Source organism: Bos mutus, chromosome 12 (assembly GCF_027580195.1).
Source record: "Bos mutus isolate GX-2022 chromosome 12, NWIPB_WYAK_1.1, whole genome shotgun sequence".
Classification (NCBI taxonomy): domain Eukaryota; kingdom Metazoa; phylum Chordata; class Mammalia; order Artiodactyla; family Bovidae; genus Bos; species Bos mutus.
Window position 1 is genome coordinate 25,561,791 of NC_091628.1, and position 26,133 is coordinate 25,587,923.

The 26,133-nt window shown below is 46.0% G+C and overlaps 1 protein-coding gene and 1 long non-coding RNA gene across 3 annotated transcripts in view; both read left to right on the forward strand.

Moving 5' to 3' along the window:
- DCLK1 (doublecortin like kinase 1) overlaps nucleotides 1-12,801 on the forward strand; it is a 352,622-nt gene extending 339,821 nt beyond the window's left edge. The window contains exon 17 of the mRNA XM_070380418.1: nucleotides 6,642-12,801. Coding sequence (XP_070236519.1) covers nucleotides 6,642-6,806 — 165 coding nt within the window. The 3' untranslated portion in view covers nucleotides 6,807-12,801. The remainder of the gene's footprint in view (nucleotides 1-6,641) is intronic.
- Nucleotides 12,802-17,773: 4,972 nt separating this feature from the next.
- Nucleotides 17,774-25,916, forward strand: LOC138990258 (uncharacterized). 2 transcript variants are annotated; one of them, XR_011466377.1, is made up of 3 exons: nucleotides 17,774-17,911; nucleotides 18,779-19,317; nucleotides 25,604-25,916. It is a non-coding gene; the product is annotated as an uncharacterized lncRNA (long non-coding RNA). The 2 variants fall into 2 exon arrangements; XR_011466378.1 differs by having other exon boundaries at nucleotides 18,779-18,887.
- The last annotated feature ends 217 nt before the right edge of the window (nucleotides 25,917-26,133 follow it).

Sequence of the window (26,133 nt, forward strand, 5' to 3'; positions counted from 1 at the left end):
TCTCTGCACTGCGAAATAGCTCAACCGACGTGGTGGTTAGGAAACGTGCCCAGGGTCACATAATCAGCTGAGGCAGAACAGAAGGCCGGCTCTCCCCACTTCCCCCTGCTGCTGCTACCAAGGGGCTTAGGCTACAGCTACCAGGCAAGGCAAGCATTGCACAGATGTGGGTGACTCAACCTGGCAAAAACAAAGTCACGCCCCGTCTCCTGCTCTCACTTCATTTCTGACCTTCCGCCCCCACCATGCTGTATTTTTCCCATAACATAGGCCAGGTGGGTACAGCCTAGGTGTTCATGCTGCTTTCCAAATTCGAGATCAGAAAGAAGGATTTCAAAAATCTGAGTACTGTCTAGTTTTACTGTGAACAGAAGCCGCCATTGGCCAAACCCATTCGGTGAATCTGTTGTTGGGATACATTTCCTTGGTCTTATTCAAGCACTGTCTCTCATTCGCATGCCTGGTGTTACGGCATGCACCAAAACATGGTCAGTCTGAATTTCTTTACGAGCTCCAACTGCTATGTGCGTCTGCCCATGAGCTGCTGAGGTAACCGGCATGATTTTACCATTCCTCGGGTTTCACATTTCATGCAGCAGCTCCTCAGGACACCCTGATCAGCAAGGGCTTGCAGTCTGAGGTAGGAGCGTGGAGAGTCTCTTCTGTGTAGAACACGAGTGTATTTGTGACTCCATATAAATGATATGGTCCTTTGGTCCGTTGTTGGTTCTGTTTATCAGGATCCCCCAGTCCGCTGTTAGCTGGCTGTAGCCCCGCGCACCACAGCTGTCATCATTGGGTACGTGTGTAAAATAGCTAGATCAGAGCTTCCTATGTGGTTACTACTGGCCAGCTCCAGCATCTCAAGAGATTGCTTGCTCACCTCTAACCTGTAATAATTAGCACCAAAATGTGATAATGCAGGCTTCAGATTTTCTTACGAGCGTTTAATGAAGTGATAACTTACTGAGGAAACACTTGGGAATTCCACAGCAAGTCCATCCATGTCTATTGTATGAGCTGCAAACTGTGAGCAAAATAAACTCATGAAATAACAAATCCGTTAGAAAGTCTTAAGTTTTAATGGAACATCAAGGCTGGGGACAACCTTACCTTATAAAGACAGGCATTAGGGAGGAGAGACCCTATTTGCTTGATATCTGGGAAATGTTTGTGATTGAGAAAGAGGAGAGCAGGCTTTCAGAAATGGTTGAAAGAGCCTGGAATTTAAATCTATGAGGCAGCACTTTAAAGGGAAAGTTATGAATGTTTTCTGGGGAGAAAATTACCAATTGGATAATAAATATTTTTGTAGCATTGCTCTTAAAAATTATGTATTGGCATATTATTCTTCTTTGCAGAATTCATCTGTCCTTAACTACCTGTAGGGGCTACAGAACTTAGCTGAAAAACTTGAGCAACGCAGATTTTAGAGGAAAGTTAATTTTATAGGCACAATTAAAATTCCAAAGAGATCATATATGACAGAGCTTATTGTGATAAGACACTGGACCACGATCCAAGGTTATTTAGTGGATAAATAGGAGTATAAGAGATTATTAACTTTATCTGATGTAAGCATTTGATCATATCTAAAACATAAACTGCATTCTTAAATATTAAGACTCACAATATCTTTAACTTCTTATTCTTTTATACTATAGAGTTGCTTGGAGTTCTGTTTTGTTGTTATTCAGAAAGTATATAATCATCTAAAACAACATAATTTTGTATTAGCTAAGAGATATTTAATATACCCTTCGATGTGTGCCACAATTGGCTAGGCAGTCTGGAAAATGCAAAGAAGGAGCTTGCATAGGATTTGGAAACGATGCACAGAAAAGACCTGGGTGTAGTAAATGTCCAAAGTCTGGTCAAGACAACACTTGCCTGAGGAATTTAGAAAGAAAAAAGTGTGATGGAGAAGGTGAGATTTGATCGAATCTTAGAAAACAGAAATGTGAGTGGGCAGGAAGCGAGAGAGGGTGATGTCAGGTTGGTGAACACCTTAAGCCAAGATGCAGAGGCGAGCATGACTGAAGCACCTGCAGAGAGCTATCAGTTAGCACTGTTGGGGTCTCACGTGAAGAAAACCCAAACCCAACTGGCTTTCAGCAAAAAGGAGAAGTATGATTTTATACAACCTGAGAGGTTCAGAGGCTGGCTGTGGCTTCAGTCATGGGTGGACTCAGTTGTCAGCAGCCTGGCTGTCTTTCCACCCCTCCTCTTTGCCTCCCTGTAATGGCTTCAGTCTGGAGCTTCACATGGTACCACCTCCAGCCTGGCCACCCTCTCAGCTGGGAGTCACTGTGAGTCCAAATCGCTGGGTAGTCTCCTCTGGCCTAGGAACTGGGTGGGGTGCCCATCCTGAACCAACCACAGGTCCTGGGGAACACAGTCAGCACAGGCTTGCTTCTGGGTCACAAGCCAGCCCTGCCTCACCCTCTGAGATGGAGGTAGGGTGCCCTTCACTGGGACCACAGATTGCGGGAGCGGGGGGTGTCTGAAGGGAAACGGGCATGGTTAACTATAAGCAGAACAAGCGGGTGCTGTGTCTGCTAATGGGGACACTGGGTCTCCTGATGTCACAGGATTATTTTGAGTGATATTAAGAACTAGACACTGGAAAATTTATTGTAAGCACATTGTGACTTCTAGGACAAGGAGTTTGACTGCATGAGGAACTGTAAATAAATCAGTCGTGGGCAGACTGACCTGTCAGCTGGGTGCGGGACGGCCCGGGGGTTGGGTGTGCAGGAGGAGGGAAGTCCCAGGACCTCTGTTGTACTTGCCCACAGTTCAAAAGCTGCGCGTCTGAGAGCATCTTCTTTGTGCTGTGAACTGTGGAGACACAGACAGGATGCCCAGACCTGATCCTGCCCTCCACAGCGTCCGCAGCGTGGCAGGGAAGACTGCCTCAGAGTCGGTCACGGTGCAGGCAGGATGCGCGGTGATAGCTGTGCTGGGCTTCATGGGAATGCGGAGAAGTTCTTAAAGTGAAGCTCAGTCCCTCAAGGCGGAAGCAGAGTGAGCAGGGGCCCAGGGAGCAGAGGCCTGGGGGCAGTGACGTCCTCTGGATCATCTCTGAGAGCAAGTGTGTTGGGAGCCCTAAACCCTGCTTGTGGAGCCTTTGAGAATATTGAGCAGATCTGGGTGGGTTGGAAACTGCACACCTGTCATCATGCCCAGGTGTCCCTCGAAGTTCACAGGCCCAGAATGGGACTGTACACGCGGGGAACCCTGGCCTGCTGTCCCTGACAGAGTTCTCGGGTCTCTGGCATGGGAAAGCCCTGGGCTTTTGGCCTTGGATGCTGCCTGTGGTCTGTGTCTCCTCCCCAGCTCACTGTGGCTGGGGACTGAAGAAGGCAACCCCTGGAGTGCAGTGGCTCCTTCGAGTTCTGTTTCAATAGACTTTAGAATCAGTGGGAAGAAGCTGCCTGAGCCGGGAGGAGAACCGAGTTCTGTTCCTCCTTGGTGACAGGGGCGGGTCTCTCCGCATGCCTGGGCCCAGGCAAGGCCCCGGGCAAAGAACGCTTTACAAATGCTTTCTCAGTGTGGAGTCTATACATACAGCAGAAACAACCATCACACCCTTTTCCATGACCTGTGATCGTGACATGCTGTGTTTTCAACAATAGAAAGTGAAAGTGAAGTCGCTCAGTCGTGTCCGACTCTTTGGGACCCCATGGACTGTAGCCTACCAGGCTTCTCAGTCCATGGGATTTTCCAGGCAAGAGTACTGGAGTGGGTTGCCATTGCCTTCTCCAGGCGATCTTCCCAACCCAGGGATCGAACCCGGGTCTCCCGCATTGTAGGCAGATGCTTTACCCTCTGAGCCACCAGGGAAGCCCAGGAGCTGCTGTCAAGATCCTGGTGACTCAGCACAACTGAAAGCCTAGGAGCATCTGAGCACCGGGGCCTAGCAACAAAGGAAGGCCAGCGTTTAAAAGCTGCTCACTAGAGAAGGTGGCAGGAGGGGCCAGAACTGACCACTTAAGTGGGACAGAGCAAAGGGCTGGCCAGGCAGAGGGACAAGGAAGGAAGAGAATATGATTTGCCCCTGAGAGCATCTGGAGGAGTGAACGTGAACCTAAGGGAATGGTGCCATCCAAGCTGTGAGTGCACAGACAGGGCATTGCGGTGTCGGAGTAGAAATCGCCTGTCAGTGGCTGCCGCCAAGAGCAACTTGGAGTGGTTGAGTCCATGATGGGGAAATGAGGCAGATGTGGAGAAGGTGCTAGTGAGGGAGAGAACGCACTCTACATTCTAATGTGAGCTGGGTTCTGCATCGCTTTCCTCTGACCTGCAGTTCCTTCATTTTAAAACATCTTACATTGTAAAGAGAACAAACCAACCTCCACCTTATATTTCTGGGAGTCTTTGCTATTTCGAGAGCATGTGCACTTCTGTTTTTACCTTTTAACAACTCAGGAGGGCGGCAGGGGGCGGGGTTATCCTTGCTTCTTATTTACCTGAGAACTGAGTAAATGGTTCCCACAACCAGCAGTGGACTGAGCTACTGCTGCTGCTAAGTCACGTCAGTCGTGTCCAACTCTGTGCGACCCCATAGACGGCAGCCCACAGGCTCCCCCGTCCCTGGGATTCTCCAGGCAAGAACACTGGAGTGGGTTGCCATTTCCTTCTCCAATGCATGAAAGTGAAAAGTGAAAGGAAAGTCGCTCAGTCGTGTCCGACTCTTAGCGACCCCATGGACTGCAGCCTACCAGGCTCCTCCGTCCATGGGATTTGCCAGGCAAGAGTACTGGAGTGGGGTGCCATTGCCTTCTCCTGTGGACTGAGCAGGACTCCAAATATCTAACTCAAAATCCAACATGCAATTTTCTCGGCAACACTGGGGAACCTGTCTGCTAGTCAGTATTCAGTTTGATGCCAAGTGATTTTTTCTTTCTCAAGAAGGTAGAAATATTTTTTATAACCAAGAGAAGAGTTTATATTACTCTGGACTTAACTACAGAGTGGTGTTTATGTACGTCAGACTAGATAGACTCCTGCTTTTTTATGTTCAACTCTACACAAACAGAACATTTTCACTTTGCTTTGAAAGCAAAATACCATGTGTTGTAACTTTACAATGTTTTAAATAAAGTTAGGGATTTAAGTTTATCATGCTGAAAACTATCAAAAAGTCGGCGGGCATAAGACCAAGAGGGCCTCACGTATAAGTACGTGAGGGCCCTTAAAAGTTCTACAGGTTGGTGAATCAAAGGTAGACATTTCAATACTTACTGAATTATTGTATTAAAAATCCAGTGAAACGAGAAGGGAATTATTAAAGTTTATCTTCCTCATCAATTTACAACACTGTTACTCAACATGTGGGTAGTTTTTAAAGCCGAGCAGTTCAGCCTAACAAAGCCATTTACTGTACTGGTTCTACACACTGCCTCTCTTTCTCTCTTTATTACTTCATTTTGTAACTTTGATTGCCCCATTTTAGATCTAAGATTGCTCTAATGCTACACTGCAGTTGTATGAGGGGCTTAGTTTTCACTTTGTTCTCAGAACCCGGCCGGCTATAAATTTATCTCTGTTCTTTGAAGAAGTTAACAGTAAATTTCCAAGAGGAAAAATGGTGGTATATATCCCTGTAGAGGAAAAGTAATCTCTTAAAAGCAGAATAACCTCCAGGCTACATCCTTTTAAAGAGGGACTTTCAAACAAGGATGCCTTCAAACTTTTATGTGTGTTCTGTATTTTTCTTCAGGCTTTGTACCTGCTCTCCTGCTCTCTGTGTAAGGTTTCTCTGTAATGAGCCATCCTGCTCACACCCATTAAAATCTGTAATGAAGCCATACCCTTCCCAATCCTGATGTCATAATAACTTCCAGAGCACATCCTGGAGACGATCCGAGGTTTCCTCCGGAAAAGGAGGCAGGAGTTGGAGTCCCTGACGCTGAACCTCAGTTCCGTAGATTTCCATGTACTACAGTGAAAACGAACTTTGTAGAGGGAAATCCATGGGAAGGTTTCCATCAGGTTTAATTGCATTCAGAGCAGTTTTCAACGTCAGAGCTGGTTCATTCAAATTAAACCCACCCTTCCCACACTCCCTCGTCAACAGATAATAAGATCATTTAGAATGAGGAGGTGCTAAAATAACGGGATGAGCTTGTGGCTCTGTTTCCGTGTCTGACAACTTCATCACCTCTCGTCTTTTATTATACAGCTGCCTGGAGCTGCATGTTGATGAACGAGGCACTGCCCGGTGTCCTCGCATGTCAGGCGCACAAGCCCTGGGCTCCCGTTTACCGGTGGGGCTGTGGGAAGGGGGGTCTCTGGATAGGCTGGGAGCAACCAAGGGTCACAGATGTGGAGCTCAGGGAAGTCTAGGGAGGGCGGGTGAGAGGCTGAACATCATCCATCCTGCCTGTGCCTGCGATGTCACCACGAGGGGCTCGCAGGAGCTGCATCTGGGGGAGCAGAGGGCACCCCAGCAGTGGTGACTGTGGGCACCATAAGTGAGCCATTGTGGACGGTTAACTTTAGCCAGCATATTTTTCTGACTTCAGAAAGTTCCAGAAAGTGTCGTGCGTTTGTGTGTGTGTGTGTGTGTGTGTGTGTGTGTGTTTGCCATTTCCTTCGGCCTAATTGTCCTCTTTCTCATTTTATGCCCCTGCTAGACCACCGCTCTTGATAAGGAGAGGCAGGTTTTCCGACGAAGACGCAACCCGGATGTGAGGAGCCGGTACAAGGCCCAGCCAGCTCCGCCGGAACTCAACTCGGAGTCGGAAGACTACTCGCCGAGCTCCTCCGAGACTGTTCGCTCCCCAAACTCGCCCTTTTAATAAGACCCTTTTACTCGAAGTCCTAGCTTAACCCTTTGAGACTCTGAGGTTTGTTTCCCCCACCCCCAAATTTATGTCAAACAGTTTCATCTGATCTACCTAGCACTCAATGCTTGAATGGCCGAGCAGAACAGTGTGTTTTTCTGGTATCCTTGTAGCGATTTCCCTTTTGCTGAATGAGACTGTGACATGTTGTTGGTGAAGATGACAACTTGCTGCTAATTGGGTCCTCAAAGGGTTAAGGCTATTTTGCGACTTTTAAAATGTAGAAGCAATGAATGTTTTCATCAGTGGAGCTAGGCTCTGCAGTATGTAACATAGCACGTGTTAACCCTCTGAGTGCATGGGATTTTATGGAGAATGCTTGAGGGAATCTTTCAGGCCTCTGGATTTATATGCACATGTTTCTTGATTTTGCTAGAGATTAAGGGGTTATTAGATGCTGAGATGTCCAGACAGGAAGAGCGTCTAGCATGCTGTCTTGCTTGTCCTTTTTTTGTGGGTTTAGAACATGGCAGGTTTATAACTTAAGCATCAGCATCCCTTTCCTCTTCACAATCCTATTAAGAAAGGGGCTTTTTTAAAGAAAGAGGTCTAACTGCCAGCTTCCCTGAGTCCTGCATCCCAAGTGAAGGGACCTGGGTCTGTGGCCAACAGCCTGACCCAGGATATAGACGGTGGCCCCCCTCCCCCAAATCACCTCCATATGAAGACGTGCTGATGACGCCCCAGAAATGCTGCTTCCACTTCAGCTGCTACTGCTGCCAGTGCAGACCCTCAGGAAGTCACCATAGCTTGCCCTGTACTTGGTGAGTCAGGGTCTGCCTGCTCAGTATGAAACATCTACAGGAAAAAAAAAAACAAACAAACTGGTGGAAAAGAGCAATAAATTGCCAGGTGCTCTACAGGGCTGGAATGTCAAACAGGAAGAGGCAACAAGACCCTGTTCTTTGTCTCATCTGCTTTTTTCACGCAGTTCAGTCTTCAGTGTGAGATCCACACAGAGTATGAAGTCCACACACAGAACATGAAGTCCATACACAGGAGCAGCGCCCGGGACTAGGCGCCCTAGAGGCAAGTGCTTTGCAAGGTGGCCAAGGAGAAAGCAGAGTGGACCAGCAGTCTAGAATATTCTCAAAATGCTCTTTAATAAACCATCGGTGAGATGATTCCACGTGCACCTTTAGGTTACTTACATATAGTCTCAGGGAGAACAGGATGGGAGAGCTAGAGGGTATCCCTGAGGATAAAACCTCCGCTCCCTAGGATGACCTTTATATAGCACTGTCTTTAGCTGTCCAGAGAGAGATGCTATTTTCTTTCTTTGGTCCAAGTCCTGTCCAACAGCTGTATGTTACTCCTGTTTCCAAATCTTTCTCCCTAGCCCTGTGTCTCCCCTGGAGTGTGTTATGCTTGGAATGGGGGCCCGCAGCAGCCTGCGGTCACTGCTTAGGTGCTTAGGGAAGAGGCTGGCCGGGGTGTTTGGCAAGGCAGGGTTTGTCCCAACTCAAATGTCCTCCTGAGGTTTGCTTCGCTCCCTGGCCGGGAAGACAACCATGATGGCTCATGAAATTTGCATCTAGATGGCTGGACAGCACTCACTGTCTCTGCTCTGAGATGTACTTCGACACCTGAAAGTCTTGAAATGTGTGTGCGGCACTTCCACAGTCAGTTCAGACACAGATCGGTCTTCAGTGGCCACCTTTTACTCTTCAGCTGATAAATGTATGGTCTCTATTACTATCGATCTAAAAATCACAGCATGCCATGACTTCTGCACCATGGTCCCCACCCCGCCCCTCGCCGCACCCCCCCCAAGTTTTTGACTCTTTCACCTTTAGGTTTATCTCTTCTGTGTTGTCTTGCCATGTAAATATTAGGTCATTTACTGAGAGCACCCCCACCTGTTTTTTAAGAGAGTCCTGAAATCTGACACACAACATCACAAAGCAGCACAAATCAGTTGGGTTTTCTGGCGAAGAGGGGGCGGGCAGGACGTCAGGAAGGTATGGTGTAGGCAGATTCCATACAGTAGAGTACTCAGAACTGGTCAGAAATTACTGCTTTCTCTAGAACTCTAAAGCAAAGCACTATTCAAAGTAAGACGAAGGAGCAGGTTCCTAGATTGGCCTCAGTTATAAATGTGTGAATATGAAGAAAGCCTATGTGCGGAGACCTACCTGCGGTAAGACTGTGGTTTTCCTTGGGCCTCCCTGGTAGCTCAGTTGGTAAAGAATCTGCCTGCAATGCAGGAGACCCCAGTTCTATTCCTGGGTCAGGAAGATCCCCTGGAGAAGGAATAGGCTACCCACTCCAGTATTCTTGGGCTTCCCTTGTGGCTCAGCTGGGAAAGAATCCACCTGCAATGCGGGAGACCTGGACTTGATCCCTGGGTTGGGAAGATCCCCTAGAGAAGGGAAAGGCTACCCACTCCAGTATTCTGGCCTGGAGAATTCCATGGACTGTATAGTCCATGGGGTCACAAAGAGTTGGACACGACTGAGCAACTTTCACTTTACTTCACTTTCTTTCTCTGAATTAATTACTGCTTTTTCCATGGGCATTGTGTGTATGATGCCAGCATCTAGTGTACATACCTTACAGTGCATGGCTCAGGCCTTTTTCACCCAAGTCTTGAAGGACTGTGGACTGTGTAAAGCTGTGGCGTGTTTCCCATAACACTGCAGAGGGGCCGCTCGGAAGAATGCAGGGCCGTTCAGCATGGGGATCCCAGCGCATCGCTGCAGAATTTGAATGATCTATGCTGAATAAATAGTGGAATGAGACCTGTCAAGTAAAAATATTGAGTAATCAGATGGAATGCAATCTTTTCAGCACTAAGCTATCGAGATCCTGAATGTCAGAGATGTACTCAGAGGGTTAACAGACAAGCACAAGGCATGCTGATTACGTGGGTTGTACCCAGACTGCTTTTGCTTCTTAGCCAGTGCTAATTTTTTTCACGACATTCTTGGGATAGTTCAAGTTTGAAATAATTAAGTGGTGGTGTTCTTTAAGGAATTTCTATAACCAAATTGATCTTATTTTTTATTTCACTTTATTAGAGAATAAATATGTACCATTATGGCAGTGTATCTCTGTACTTATCAATTTACTCATTGCCACAAGCGTCCCCATATTTTTCTTTTCTATGTATTTAATATAGCTTTTATGGTGGTGGCCTGGTGATGGGGACTGTCTTTCCTCTATTGATACATGACCAACCATATGGTATTTTCAAGGGGAATTTCAAGATTCATTTTGTTTCAGTTTTGGTAGTAGACTAGTTAAGGAAAAACTCTTTCATTACTTGCATCATGTAAACCATCTCTGTAGATGAGAACCGTTCATATTGATGAACACATTTTTTTTTTCTCAGCACTGTAGCAGAAACCATTTATTCTAATAATCAATGCATATGTGATTTGCTCCATATCGTTAGAAGGAAAAGTAAGATTTCGGTCATTGAAAATGTTTTTTCTGTAGCCCTCATCTGATTTTACACGTGGTGCATACTAAAATAAGCAGAGAAAAAAATGCAAATAAACTACTGAAAATGCTTGGTGTTCTGTATTCAGTGAGACCTTCCTAGAACCTGCTCAGCACCCCCATGGGTGGTGCTCAACAGGCCCGTCAGATATTGTTGAAAGAAAGCAATATATCCATAAAGGAAGGCTAAAATTGCAATCCTTTACCCTTTGAGGCATATTTCAGTTGGAAAAAAGAAAAGAAAAGAAAAATTGGCTTAACAGAGGGTCACAGAGCTACTGTGTGACCAAGGCTCACGCACGTTAAATCATGGCTGTCTGCTGGCCAGTGGCGCCCATTACACAACTCTGTCCCCATGCTGAAGGGCAACTGTGCTTGAGGGAGAGCTTTCTTCATATTATTGTGTTGCCTGATAGCCCTTCTCTGGGTCAGAATCTGTCAGCATTTCCATGATAAACTTCTGATTTCAAAGGTTTTTAATTTGATCATAAAAAGGTGCCCCAGGCTGAAGTTTGCTATAGAGGGCCTGTTCCAAAGAATGAAGGTTCACTGCCTTCTTTTCTCTGCCCAATTCTGCAGAGAAAAGAATAACCAAAAAGAAAAAAAAGAAAATCTGGTATGTCTCCCCTCTTTCCTTGTAATTTCAGAATTGTGGAAAGCACCATGATCCAAGATGGTAGTTTAATATAATTATTCATTTGGGTATGGGTTAAAAAAAAATTAATGAGTCACCTGGCATATATTGTAGATAACATATCTTTTCTATAATTTGTAAATCATTAATTTTTTAAACTGCTACATGATTTGGGAGGGGTGGGGGTGGGAATCCAATCAAAGATTTTTTTAAAACTTGAAGTTGGTCAGTTCAAGGGTTAGCCTTTCCTGTGTGTTGTCTGCCATTTCCATTAGGAGTTTGGGGAAAAAATACTCTCAGACAGACCCTTATTTTGCATGCAGTGATAGAGGGTCAGATATGTGCTTCTTTGGGAGATACGGATTTCTTTAATCAAGTTTCATGAAGCCATTCTAGTCTGTTGGGGAAAATAGTGATTAAAAGCACTTCCAAAATTAACATTTTTGTCAATTCAGATATGATAAGGCGTTCATCAATGGATACACTTCACACATTTTTTGGTTTAAAGACAAAAAAAAAATCAATGAAACTTGAGAACACATTTGATCACTGCAAATGTGCTTTAAAAATTGGCTCAATGGTGCTTATACATGAAACAGTAACAAGTGGGGCCCCTAGGACTGTCAGAAGGGGTCTTTCATTTGTATGTAATTACATACTTGAGGAGGAGGTGCTTTTAAAGCAGTCTTTCATTTTTTAATCATCTCAAATATGCAACCATCCATCCAGTAACATTAAGGGTCATAAACTGGTGGGAAACAGGAAATTCAGTGTAGAAGCTTAGGATGCCTCTGGGTGAGGTGGTCTTTATTCCCCCTTTTGTTTTTTTTTTTTGTGTTGTTGCTGTTGTTGTCGTTCATGGGCTTCAATGCTGAAGCTATGCGATCATTTTTCAGTGAGTGAGCTTCTAACTGGCAGGTGTTTTGATCACGGGGTTTGCAATCTCTTGCCCTTGGAGACAAGTGAGGGCTCTAGTTTCATTCTTTTTCATAAAGGAAGTGCAATCTCTGTAATTAAATCCTACCTGTAAATTTCCTCGACATTCTTTTTTGGTCCACTGACATGAGACCCTTAATGTTGCTTCAGTGTAAAATTGTATATTTTTGTCTGTGATATACTTTATTAACTTAAAGTAAATAATAGTTCTAAAAGCCTTCACTGTTGGTATTAAGAGAAAGTAGGGTTTTAAAAGTGATGATAAAGATGCTATAATGGCAATTCATTCCAGTCCAATTGAATGCGGTAAGAAAAAGACCTTGAATAGTTCTCTAGGGACAATTTCTCACTGGCCATTGACATTAATCTTTGATGTATTCTTAGAAAAAAATTTTTAAAAATTGAAACTGGTCCAAGGTTAGAGTCATATCCTCGATAACTATTTTTTTTTAATTTTATTAGGAAATTAATAATAGTCTTTTTCATTCTGGGTGAAAGAAAATTATTAAAGGATTAGTTGAGTGTGAAATTAAATAGTATTTTGCTCATGCATACTGAAAAGGTGGGCTCGGAACTTGATGTATTTAAACAAGTTTCTGAAAGGTTTCAATTTGGTGCAAGAAAAAAAATTCAATGTTTCCTTTGAAAATACTGAATTTATCAATTGCTGCATGGATCAGATGGCACAGGTTAATCTTTGATTTTCAAAATCTTAATGAAGTAACTATCAAATGATTTGTATCCATGATTAAAGCTGGAATGAGATCTGATTTTTTTCCTAATCTCTCAGTTTAAGCTAATAAATGTAGGTTAATGTGGATGAAATCATCTGTGATATATTATGTTCATTTATCAACTGAGCTTTTTTGATGTTGCCTGTTTTTATGTAAAACATGTTCTTAAAGGTTAATAAAAGAATAGTACTTGGTGTATGAACTACTACGTAATGCCCGAGCTCCAATGTCCACTCCTCAGTTCACTCTGCCGCAATGGAGTAAAATTTCATTTCAGTTCAGTTCATAATTGACACATTCAGTCCACGAAGGAATAACCCAGCTGTGTTCTTGGGGGGAATTCTCTCTATGCAAGGCTTTAAAAATTAGTCATGCGGTCAGAGTGTAGCTTTCCCACATGTCCTTCGTGGCAGAGTGTCTATTTCATGAGCATAATTCAAAAACAACTATTCCAAAAATGTCCCTTTTCATATATTACCTTCCCGTCTGGGCCAGTGACTCGGATATACACAAAGAAATCAAATACCATTCAGTCCGACTTTATCCTTCCACCTATCTGCCCCAGCTCTCCAGAGAAGAGTGTTGTTTTATCCACTACCCTGTAAATTAGCTGCTGTTTTTTTTTTTATAGTGATGTCCTATTAGGCAACCCACGTGTGATATTGACCTGAGAGAAAATTGCAAAAATGTACAGCGGAATCAAGTTCTTTCCTACGTGAGTTGTTCAGAGATAGGAGATTGAAAAGTCGGCCAGCAAAAGTGATTCCAGGTCCCCTGGTGTCCTATGAAGGTGCCAGAGGATCTCGGAGCACTTGTAAAATTAGCGATCCCCTTCCCAGCCATCTACATGCGGCCGCTGCCGCCGCAGCTGTTGTTTTGCCTTTTGCTCCTCTGCAGTGAAATTGCTAGGTCCTTTCTAGGCTTTCAGGGCAACTGCTGTGAAACAATAGCTAAAGTGATTGTTTCCTAAGGACCATTACCTTGTTTTATGAGGCTGGCAGTTTCCCCAAAAACCTGCCATCAGAAAAAACAAAAAAATTGCCCCGACACAGAAACGTCAAACGCTACTGGCAACTCTGGGATTGAGGAGGGTAATACTGCCATGTCAGGAAACTGGGAGATGGGCGTTCCAGCGGGGTGGGACTAACGTTCAGTTAAGGAAGTTTTGCACACGGAGGTAAACGGGTAACAGGGAAAGCGGCATCCCGGGGAATTCCTTACACACAAGAGAGGCTCTGCCTTGTCTTCGAAGGTAGCCAGCTTCCCCAGCTCCAGAAGGGGCACCGAGGGAAGACGGGGAGCCCCGCCCAGCCAGCTGGACCAGCCAAACTCACGCTGGCCGCCAGCTCTGCGACAGATGTCCTTGCCAGCTTGCCTGCACATCCGAATCGTTCATTCAAATGTTTCTTGAGTAAGTGCCAACACCGCACTTACTGGGGCACTTCACTGGGGTTTAGAAAAGAAAAGGGAAACTCTGTTGTCCGTTTTCATTTTTACTATGATCAGAAGATGTTAAAGACAAGGACAGGGGTCTCCAGAAGAAAGCTTTGCTATTTATTCTGAGACTCCTGGTCTGGGGTTCAGACAACCCGGACATCATCAGACCCTGTGGTTACAGCAACTTGGATTCTCCCACTCAAGGATGTGTTTGCCATCTGCCTGTTCGGTGGTGCCCACACCCTGTGATACCCTTGGCTCTGCTCCTGGCCCTCTGAGGTAGAAGGCCTCCCAGAGTCCTCTCCTCCCTTCATAATTAGCACGCAATTTACAGCTGTCCTAAACTAGCACATTTATTCATCAAGCATCGTCCAGGACCTACAGTGAGTGACGCGCCGTGGAGGCGGAGATGAACAAGACACAATTCCTGTTCTTGAGAATCTCAGATCTGGTGAGAACTCTTCTCTGGATGCCCACGAGTTGGGGCACCTGATTTATCACTCACAGATGGCCGAACTCCAGTTTGTCGGGGGCCGAGGCACCCCTACCAGCCTGAGACTGGCCCTTTCAGCCTGCTAGGTCTGCAGGCCAAGCTTCAGTCATGCGCACACGCATCTGTGGCTTGCTCTCTTACAACAATTCAGAGATCTGTGTGTTGCCCTTAGAAAGCCCCTGGAAGGAGGCAAAGAAGGGGAGGAAAGCGGAGAGCAAGAGTGGGAGGGAAGGAAGGAATGACAGCTGCCAAGACTGAAGCTGCCCGGGTCTTAGGACCCAGAGTGTCATTTGAGGGTAAGAATACTAATATCTCACAGAAAAGTGAAAGTGAAGTCACTCAGTTGTGTCCGACTCTTTGCAACCCCATGGACTGTAGCCTACCAGGCTCCTCCATCCATGGAATTTTCCAGGCAAGAGTACTGGCGTGGGTTGCCATTTCCTTCTCCAGGGGATCTTCCTGACCCAGGGATTGAACCTGGGTCTCCCGCATTGCAGGTGGACGCTTTACCCTCTGAGCCACCACAGTCTCAGCTCAGAGTCTCACAGTGTGCTCCTCAAACCCAGTCCGAGGACATGCTCTGTAGAATCACAGGGCATACCTTCCTGTAGCTTTGACATGGCTTTGGTCTCTTCACCAAAGTGAGTGGACCCCCCTTCCCCGAGACAGGATGAGCAATAAGATCCCACCAATGGCACCGTCAGTGCATCTCTTTAGGAAGCAGAAGGTGAGGTGTTTCCCAAGAATGGTCTAATTCTCACCCCTCACTGCCCATTGACTTCCGGGAACTTCTCAGAGGACCTGCAGCCGGTAACGGGATTTCAGCCTGGGGGACCCTCTCCGCCATCCGCCCTCAGGGCACACCCTCTAGTCCCATTTCCAGCAAGCCCCTGTCAGGCTCACAGGATCCATCCTGGGATCACGAGATGGAAGATCTAACCGCTGGGGTCTGGTGTGGGAAACCAGCGAGCAGAGGGGCGGCACCCAGCACGGTCAGGGCTGTGAGGAGAGAGCCGGGGTGCTCCGTGGGCACTCTGGGAATTCACCTCACTGAGATACAGGGCTGGGGGCACTCAGAGGAGGCTTCCTGGATCAGGTGGCCCTAAGGGAGGGTCTGAAGGAGAAGCAGAGATCAGCCAAGAGAAGGAGAAATGTGCTTCAAGCCGTAGGAACGGAGAGAACACGGCGGAACTCGGGGAGGGTAAGATGGAGGCTACGGCCGGGCCTGAGGAGGCCAGGATACAGCCCGGGCAGTGGGCCCCTCACACCCTCAGCTGGCACACAGAACAGGCGTGCGGGCCGGTCCATGTGGCCCACTGAAAACGTGGTGGGTAGAAACGAAACAGCCCAGATGCTGGGTCCCCAGGGCTGGTTAAAGGAGGAAGTGAAGCCGGGTGAACAGCGCTTGAGGGAGCAGTAGAGACCCTTCCTTTTCTGAAATAATACGAACCCTGATGGATCCCTCACCGCAGTGACAAGAGGGCAGCCTCCCTGTGCAAACAGAGGACCTGGTCATGTGTTAACCCCTTCCTACAAGGAGTAGAGTCTCCAAATCCCAAAGCTTCTCAGATCACAGTAGGGGAAAAGAGTCACATCATTCTCTCCTGTGTTGCTTCACCGCTGGGGAAAAAAAAAAAAGGAAAAGAGAAATCCACTGACCCTGAAAATAGCTCTCTCTCTCCTCCCTCCCAGACAAATCCACATTATCACCTTTCCCTACAGCGGGGTGATAATTAATGTTCCACCCGAGAGAGGTTTCGTTATTCCATCAGAATTACCTATTAATTTTCTGGATTCTTCCAACAAAGCGGTGAACTTGTCATGAAGGGCACGTTGTTCAGAATGTGAAATATCCTTTCATTTTCAACAGGTAAATCAAGGCCAAATCAACCTAGACATGTTTAATTTCCTCTCTCAACATGGTTCCCTCTGTTCTCACGGCTGTGGATGTTTCTTTTTTTCAAGAACATTTTCTAAGTTCTCTGCTCATGCTGGGAAAATCGTTTGGGCTTCGTCAATAGCTTCTATTGTTTCCTAGCTTCTCAGTAGAGGAAGGTTCACGCTGTTTTCTTAAACTGGAAAACTGAACATTTCCTGCTCAGGATGGGAGAGCGACCTCATTCCAACACTTGCATCCACTGATTGTCTCAAGGGACGTCTCCTGCCCAGTGGTTTTGTGGGTTCTCCCGATTTGTCCACACCTTGGTGTGCTTCTCTGCAAAAATGTTGTCGATGGGTATGTATACCTGAATCCCTCTGCCTCTCACAACAGGGCTTCCCTCTCTCAACAAGTCTGTACCAAAAATGTCTGAGGAAAACACACCAAGGGCAGCCCTGCTGGAGAAAAGAAAGTGAAAGTCGCTCAGTCGTGTCCGACTCTTTGCAGCCTCATGGACTATACAGTCCATGGAATTCTCCAGGCTAAAACACTGGAGTGGGTAGCCCCCTTCTCCAGGGGATCTTCCCAACCCAGGGATTGACTGCATTGCGTGTGGATTCTTTACAAGCTGAGCCACCAGAGAAGCCCAAGAATACTTGAGTGGGTAGCCTATCCCTTCTCCAGGGGATCTTCCCTACCCAGGAATCGAACCAGGGTCTCTTGCATTGCAGGCAGATTCTTTACCAGCTGAGCTACAAGGGAAGCCTAGAAGGCAGGCAGTTGTCACCTGAGTAATCAGGTCTCTGGAATAAAAGAGCTTGAAGCCTTGCCAGCCTGGAGGTCTGCTCACTACTGAGCCTCAATCTCTTTAGTGTCAGCGGATCAGAGCCTCCATGAGTCCCTCTTACAGTAGCAAAGGTGCCCTCAGACTTAGAGGATCACTTCTATCCATCACAATGAAGATTATCCAATTCAACTCTGCCTCCCACTTGCCAGCAGGGAAGAACTTTCTAGGTGAGAGGGAGGCGAGGGTCTCTTGGGCCAAGTCAGGCCTCCTTGCACAGGCTCTTGCCTCCTCCCAGCGCTCGGCTCCACTCATTGGCGTTCCAGCAAAAATAGCCCCATAAACCCCTCCACAGCCACATTCATTCACCCCAAGCTGTAATCTGCACCCCTCCTCAGAGGCACATCTGTTTCCTGAAAACCAGGCGGTCACTCCACTATAAGCGTCCAAGGTTTCGCTTCTCCTTAATGTGGCCCTATATACAGACTGACCTCTGGGTAAACTCGACCCCCATCATAAGCCAGTGGGCCTGCTAGAGATGGAACTTCTCCATTTGGACATCTGCTGCATCAACGTTTAGCTTTAAGAGCTCAGAACCATAACCACCACGGCTTCTGTGCTGCTGTAGTTAGCAGGCTCCTTCCCCCTCACTCCACAGCATCCACGGTAGCAGCCGGCACCGGAGTTCCTAGTAGAATCACTACAACGTTATCCTGAAAGTATGTATGTGTGAGTGGTATGTGCAGTGTATGTGTCTATATGTATGGTGTGAACAGGCAGTGTGTGTGTGTGCATGGGTGTGTGTGTGTAGGAGTGTATGTGTGTATGTATGTGCCGGGTGTGTGTGTATGTGGTATGTATGTATGCATGTATCTGTGTGTGGTGTGAATACGTGGTATGTATGTAAGCATGTATGTACGCAGAGGTGTGCAGTGTGTATACATGTATGTGTGCATGTATGTGTGGTGCAAACGTGCTGTGTGTGTGTATATGTGCATATGGGGGGGTGATTAAAACACAAGCCCACATCACGGAGCACAGCCAGCTGCCCGCTGCAGGCAGCTTAAGTGTCCCAGGCGTTTGCCTTTGTATCACCCCCGTAAAGATGATCCCGACTCCCACAGCGTCAGGCTTCATAGTCTGTCGTGACACGGGCGCAGCTCCTGGCCAGAGCCGGCCTCCTAGGGCTCTATTTACTCTCCTTCACTGTCATCCACTTCATCGTTTGCTCCCAGCGCAGGAGGCCGCTGCAGTAACTTTAGATTTGGGCAGTCAGCTTCAAAAGTCTTGCCGTAAATCAGGGAGGCGCGACCTGGCACTTGGAAAATGAGACACCCTTTCCTCCAGACTGAGCTCCTATATTTTCAGCTTCAGGTGGGAGGACCCTGTCTGCCCACCTTCCCCCGACTCCGCCGCTCTTCACAGATATCTGATGTGAAAAGCTGCCTGCTGGCTATTGGCATCTTAAAAATGTTTACGTGTGAAATCACCAGACCATTATCTTTCCTCCACTTGAGCCCAGCTCTAACAATCAGCCGTTGCCCTCCAATATTGACTTTCTTTCTTCCTGTTGCTTTGGCTGACAGAAGGATGCCTGCTGGGACCCTGGCCGTGTCTCTGGAGAGTCGGGGGGAGCCCACTGTCCCCCTTAGCCTCATCTGGTGACGGGGTCACAGGAGGGGAAGGGCCACATTTGTAAGTATAAGCAAGGACTCATTCTGTGCAGCTGATGAATACTTCTGAGGGGGAGTGTGTGAAACTCCCCTGCTCCTGGGAAAGCATCTATCTCCTCTATTTGGTTCCAGCCATACCTAAAAGCCAAGTAGAAACCAGGGCGTCCAAGAAAGAGAATTCTCAAGTTCACGAACCACAGCTAATTGAATCCAACATGGCCCTCAGGCTGGCGGCTGTCTGAGCAGAGATCTCTTCACAGGCGTCAAGCTACTTGCTGTGAACGTTCTGTCAGGACTCCAAGCTAAGACCATAGGTCACCTATGAGGAGGGCATCATCAGAGCTTTCCCTCCACCTGGGACACATCACTGCACAGGCTCGGGGTCTCAACAGCGTGACGTGTCTACTTAGGACATTGAGTTCCATTTCCTTGCTTGGCAGGAAATGTGGCTGGTGAGTCGTTGTGGGAGCCAACATGCTCCCTTATGAAACAGTCAAGAGGCAGTGAAGGGTTTGGGGTGGGGCATGGCATACTGAGATGTATGCTTATAAAAGACCAGTAGAGGCTTGTGTGAAAGGGGACAAGCTTGGCAACTGAAAAATCATTAGGTGACTGGCAATATTTTAGGAAAGACATAGTGAAGTCCTGACATGTGCAGTGGTGATGGGGATGAAGAAGAGGCAGTAAGGATGTGTTTAGGAGGCCAAAGCAACCAGTGCAATCTACTTATTTCTCTGTGGTGATTTGGTGAGTGTGGCATGACTAAACAGGAGGGAAGATGATAGGGCCAGTGTGCTGGGGTGGGAGACCAGCTTGCTTTGGGATATATATATTGAGTTTAGGGGACAACCTGCAGAACAAGTCTGGGCTGCACACAGGGGTGAGGAAGTGCACCAGAAGTGGTATTTAAAACCTTAACGAGCAGATGCCGCCACTGAGCAGAGTTAAGAATGCAAGTAGAGAAGAGGGCTGAGGAAGGCGCCCTCAGGTGGGGAAGAAAACAGGGAAACTTCTGGTTATGAATCAAGTCCTGGTCATCTGGGGCTGGTTGTTATAGAAGTTATGGCCTAACTTCCTGAACTGTCCCCGGGGATGGCGATCTGAAGCTTCCAACAAGTCTGATGGATAACAGGCCGGCTTCCTGGGGTTGCTCAGTGTACATAAAGGATTGGTTTCACGGGCTTGTTGCTGAAGGTTGCAGGTCAAAGTTATATTTTTATATATGGTCTGGTATTGTCCATCTGTATATTCAGTCTCCAGGGGTGCAGATTTAGCTTCTGGGAGCCTTACTGAAAGCAGTTTCAGAAATGCCAAGAGAGCAGACAGTACAGGGACAAACAGGAGGTGAGCACATGCAGATATGTACGCCCTGCGCACATGCAGCATATGCGCCCCCTGCCCGTTCAGGGATATTCTGTTAAGAGCAGGAGTAATAAAAGGGTGATAAGCCTCCGAGAATGTTCAATCTTTAAAAGAATGAACTTGGACCTTGTTAACAGGATGAGAATAAGCCACCATGAAGGGGGTTGAAAATATCAGACGGCCTGGTAGATATCTCATATCTCATGCAAGACTCATATGGACCTCTAATTTCATCAGATCCAAAACTGAGCTCACGTTCTCTCTTGCTGCAAACAAATTTCATTCTCTGAACACCCTGGATTAGTGGGCACTCCCCTCCAACCAGACATCCATGTCATTGAATCACTAAGTTCTATTGGGTCTACCTTCTAAGCACCATCATGCCATCTCCTGCTCTTCAATCCCACGGCACTTTGGTTTACAATCTCAATAATTTTCAGTTGTTCTATTGTGACAGGTTTAAACCTGGTCCTTTAAACCCCTGTCTGTCCTATCTTAAAACTGCTGAATTTTCTTTTTAAAATTCAAATCACCATATTTTTCTGCTTGCATTCTTTCAATGATGCCCACAGGATAAATAGCCAGCTTCTTAGGATGGCACTCATTCATTCTCTCCACAAACAGTTCGTAAGCATCTATGATGCACCAGCCATTGTGTTGGGTACTGAGTAATAACAGGAAACCAAATAATAATAGGAAACCAAATAAATCAACCCCCTGGTTCCTGAAGTTCACAGTCTAGTGGTGGATAGACATTAATCAAATAATTGCACAAGTGGCGTTTCAGCTGTGATGAGTATTATATAGGGGTACAATGAGAGAATCTGAGAGGGAAATTTGATGGAGACAGGAGGTCAGGGAAGGTGTCATGAGGTGAGATTAGAAAGCTGGGTAAGAGTTAATAGCAAAGAAGAGGGTAAAGAGCATTCTGAGACGAGTTTATGCAAAGCCTCAGTGGTGGAAGTGAGCATGCTAACTCAAGGGACAGTGTGGAGGAAGAAAGGTCCGAGACACCTGAGAGACAGGCTTGGTGGGAGATGGTGGTTTATCTTTATCCTCAGGGAAACTGATGGGTTTTAAGTAAGAGGTGGAGGTGGTGATGGGATCAAATGTTCATTTCAAAGAGATTACTCTGGCAGCAGTACAAGCTTTAAGAGGGTGGGGCTGAGCAGACAGGTAGAAAGCAGTAGAGATAAACTCACTCTGTAGTGAGTGTGGGGATGGGGAATTGGGTGTTTAGGAGCTATTCTTAACAGGACTTGACCATGAGGGGTTTAAGCAAGAGCTGTTAGGGGTAATTTCCACTTTCTTGCTTACAGAAGGGATAATGGTCCCTCTGATTCCCTGAGTTAGGAAACTCTGGAAGAGAGCCAGCTTGAAGGAGTAGAGGTAGATGCTGAACTTAATTGTAGACATGTTCTTTTTGAGGCGACTCTGACACGTCCAAAAGACCTCGAGCGTGCAGTAGGATATGCTAGGCTGGAGCCCAGAGGAGACATAAATCTTCAGGCATCCCTACATGGGAACCCACTGACGGATGAGGATGCCTGAGACAAGTGTGGAGTAGGAGGAGAGGGTCCAGGACTGAGCACTTAAGAGCTTCAACCTACAATGGTTGGATAGAGGAGAAAATGTGTAAGAGAAGAGACAGAGAAACAGCTGGAGAAGCAGGCAAGACCCAGGAGAGGGCTGTATTGTGAAAGCCAAGGGTAGAGAGTAAATTAAAGATTTTTTTTTTTAATGTTGGTAGAATTTAGCAATGCAGAGGTTATTAGGGATCCTTTAGCAGCATTTCTCAACCCTCTGTCATGGCAGAATGGAAAAGGATCCCTGCCTGATACCAAGGGTAGCCAAGAAAGGGTGGCGATTCCACTCCTAGGTGTAAATGGACATGTTATTACGGAACCGAGCAATTCCACTCCTAGGTCTGCATCGGAGAGAATCTGCTTTTCAATGCAGGGGACTCAGGTCCAATCCCCAGTTGGGGAACTAAGACTCCACATGCCGTGGAGCAACTAAACCCTTGCGACACAGCTAGAGAGTCCGTGAGCCACAAGAAAAGATCCCACGTGATGCAACAAAGAAGCTGTGTGTGCAACTAAGACCTGACACAGCCAAATAAAATAAAATAAATGAACATTAAAAAGAGTAAATTCTATGAAATGTGAAGTGAGACAGATCTTCCTAATCCTGCTAAGTGAGGGGCCTTTTGCACAGCTGGTAACTGGTCCTCTAAGTCCATGACACCTGGGCCCTCTGGTCTGACAACGGACACCAAAATGCCAGTGCTCTCAGCGAAAACAATCTTATCTTGGTAATGTTGTTGTTTTTTTTAATTAAGACTTTTTATGACCCTTTTCTCTTCTGCCTCACCTGCTGCATGTGACACTCCCCTTCCTCGACACCTTCTCCTCCATTTCTACTCATCCCGTAAGAGCCCGTGAGTGCATCTCAGTCTCGGTGAAGACTGTGCCAACCTCACTCACCTCCACCCCAGCGACTAAACTGGGTCACCCCTGCTCGGGGCTCCACTATATATTTACCACTGCTTATCATTAACTCTCATCTCCCTAGACGACGATTATATGTTTGCAGGCCTGTCTCGCCACACTGGAGCTTCTTGGGAGGAGCGCTCACCTGTGTTTTTCTATGTGTCACTTAGCACTGTGCCTAAAAAGAAGAGATGCTTAACAGATATTTTAAGGCAAAAGGATGGACTAACAGAGAGGAAGAATGCCTTAGGAAGCAACTGGGGTGTCAGTGAAGAAGAAAAAGCTTTCAGATTGTTGTAAAGTACTCTAGTTTTCTACATTAAAATAAAGAAACAACAATTACTGTCTATACATTGGCTAAAAGTGTGCCAGTGATGAGCATTCATCAGTAATGAACAAGTAGATGGTGGGAGTGTTACCCTACAACCTTCTTCAACTTAAGGGGTTGTTTATTTAGTTAGCATAAATCTGACTTTTAATAAGTTTTGTAGAAAGGATGTTTAGCAAGCAAATTTTACCCTGAGTACAGAGAAGTCAACACAGGCAGTGTCTTGATTCTCTAACATTTTGATGCCATTTTGATGTACTAATAGCTGCAGATAAGAACTGTACTGATCAAGTAAGAAGAGATGTTAACTAAATGTTAGCATATCTGGAACTGAAATAGTCAATTAGGATAATCTTTGGATAACAATTTCAAAAGACTCAAGCCCTAAACGAGAAATTATTCAGGGTTGATATTTTTCTCTTGGCAGTTAAAACGGCTGTATTATCAGCACTATCTTTTTTGTTTTGTATGTGTGCTCAGTCATGTTCAACTCTTTGCGACCCCATGGACTGTAGCCCACCAGGTTATTCTGTCCATGGGTTTTTAGGCAAGGATACTGGAGGGGGTTGCCACTTCCTCCTCCAGGGGATCTTCCTGATCCAGGGATTGAACTCCTGTGTCTCCTGCATTGCAGGTTGATTCTTTACTTGCGAGCCATCGGGGAAGCCCATTATTAACACTAGAAACCCCTGAAGCCAGAAACATAAAAATAAGACCCCACCAAGCCAGTGAGGCGGTCACCCCTAAGGGTAGTGGCTAGTTGAGTTACAATTTTATTGCTTGCAAAGATTAAGTATTAATACATCAAAAATTATTTTTAAATAAAAGGAAGGCTTGTTTATTGCTGAATTTTGGACATCATAAGCAAAGCAAAAGAAGGGGGGAAAATTCCACCCCGATGAAGACTTTAACATGTGTCCTCTAGTCTTTCACATAAACAGGATTATCCTGCACTTACCTACATATAAGACATTCAGCTAATATTTATTGAGCCCTTTAGGCAGAGGAGATGGTCACATAATTAAAACAAAGGGACGGAAAAGCCCTCTGTCCTGAAACTTGTATTTTACTTAGAGGGAAATATACATATAAGTATAAACATAATAAGACAATCATTCATTGTTTTTCACTGACTCTCAGACACCAACAGTATCAATCACCTCTGTTTGCATAATAAAACACATCAAAGGAAAGGCCATTCTTTAGGTCATTCCGGAGATTGGATTCAACTTATGGTACTTCTGGTCTCTTCTGAGATGACTTCTGCATCCACGGTCATCTGCCTATTAGCGAGGGAGCTCTCCTGGCTGTCAGTTGGGGCAGGGGAGGCAATTGGGCCGATTGTTTCTCATCACCCAGCAGGCCAGCTTATAGGGCCGGAGCCAGAGTTCCAAAGGAGAGACGGGATATATACCAGTCCTCCACAGAACCAGGCTCAGAACTGGCCCTTCATTTCTGCAACAATGTGTTAATCAAAGCAGTCCACAGGACTGGGCAACTTTTAGGGAGTAGGAAAATAGAGGAGCTATAAAGTCACATCAAAAAGCATGGATACAAGGAAGTAACCAATCGCAACCATTTTTTGGAAGCTATTCATCACTGTTGACTGTAAGGTCCACCATCATCTCATTCACCACTATGAAAGATAACAGCTGCCAACTCATTGGAAGACATATGTGATTGTCAGCTGCATCTCAATTTCATAGATGTTTAACTGTAGAAAAAAATATGCATCATGAATCAATGAAAGGTGATAGAAAGTCATAAGACGATGGGAAGAATATAAAACTAGTAAAGGTGATGAAGCGTGCCAGCAGTAGGGACACATGATGGAATGGTAATCAAAGCAGTCAAAGGAGACTTTGCTGAGGTTTGAGCAAAAGCTGGAAGTAGGTGAGGAAGGAGACAGGCAGGTATATCTGTGAACATCCAGCAGAAAAGCCCTGAAGTAAGAGTTTGCCTGGTGTGCTCAAGAAATGGGAAACGAGGTTGGGGTGGGGAGAATAAGGGGCAAAGGAGTAAGAGATGCAATCCAAAAGCTAATGGAGAGGGCGTGGAGGGCTGTGCAGGCATTTCCTGTGTCTTTGACTCTGAGTGAGACGGGAGGCAGTGAGCACGGGGACTCCGTGAAGAGTTTTAATGCCTTCACAGATTCCCTCCACTGCTGTCGGAAATAACCTGTGAGGTGTAATACCAAGAAGATGAGTGAGAAGATGTTGCACTAATTCAGCTGAGAGATGGTAGTGGCCTGCTCTAGGATGATAGCGATGACTCCTGTGAGGCTGAGATTCTGGGTAGATCTTGAAAGTAGAGGGTCAAAGGACATCATGATAACTTAGACTGGCTGTGACAATAAAAAAAAATGACATTGAAGTTCTGTCCTGAGCAACTGGAAGGACAGAACTTCCATTTGCTGTGGCAGTAGCCACCGGTAGAGCATATTCAGCAAGTGGGTAGAGACAGATTTCTACTTATTAAATTGACAGGATTGATTTTTTTATCTACTAAATATCCAAGTATGTTTTAACCTTGATTTCTCATTAAAATGTCATGCAGGGACTTCCCTGGTGGCACAGTGGATAAGAATTTGCCTGCCAACGCAGGGGACACGAGTTTGATCCCTGGCCTGGGAAGATCTCATATGCTGCTAAGCTCCCGCACCACAATACTGAGCCTGAGCTCGAGTCCACGAGTCGCAACTGCTGAGCTCATGAGCTGCAGCTACTGAAGCCCACATGCCCTGGAGCCCACGCTTTGCAATAAGAGAAGCCACCGCAATGAGAAGTTCGAGCACCAAAGCTAGAGAGTAGCCCCTACTCGCCGCAACTAGAGAGAGTCGCACAAAGCAATGGAGACCAGCAGAGCCAAAAATAAACAATTAAAAAAAAAAATGTCATGCATATTGTGCTTGTTATTCAGTATTCTTCTACAACACCTTTTAAAAACAGCTGTATACTACTCCTTTTATGGATATACTACGATCTTTTTAATCATTGCCTACTGACGAACATTTAGATATTTTCAATAAATTATGAATACAAACATGGCTTCAAGTGAATAGGAAAATCTTTGGGTAGATCAACTAT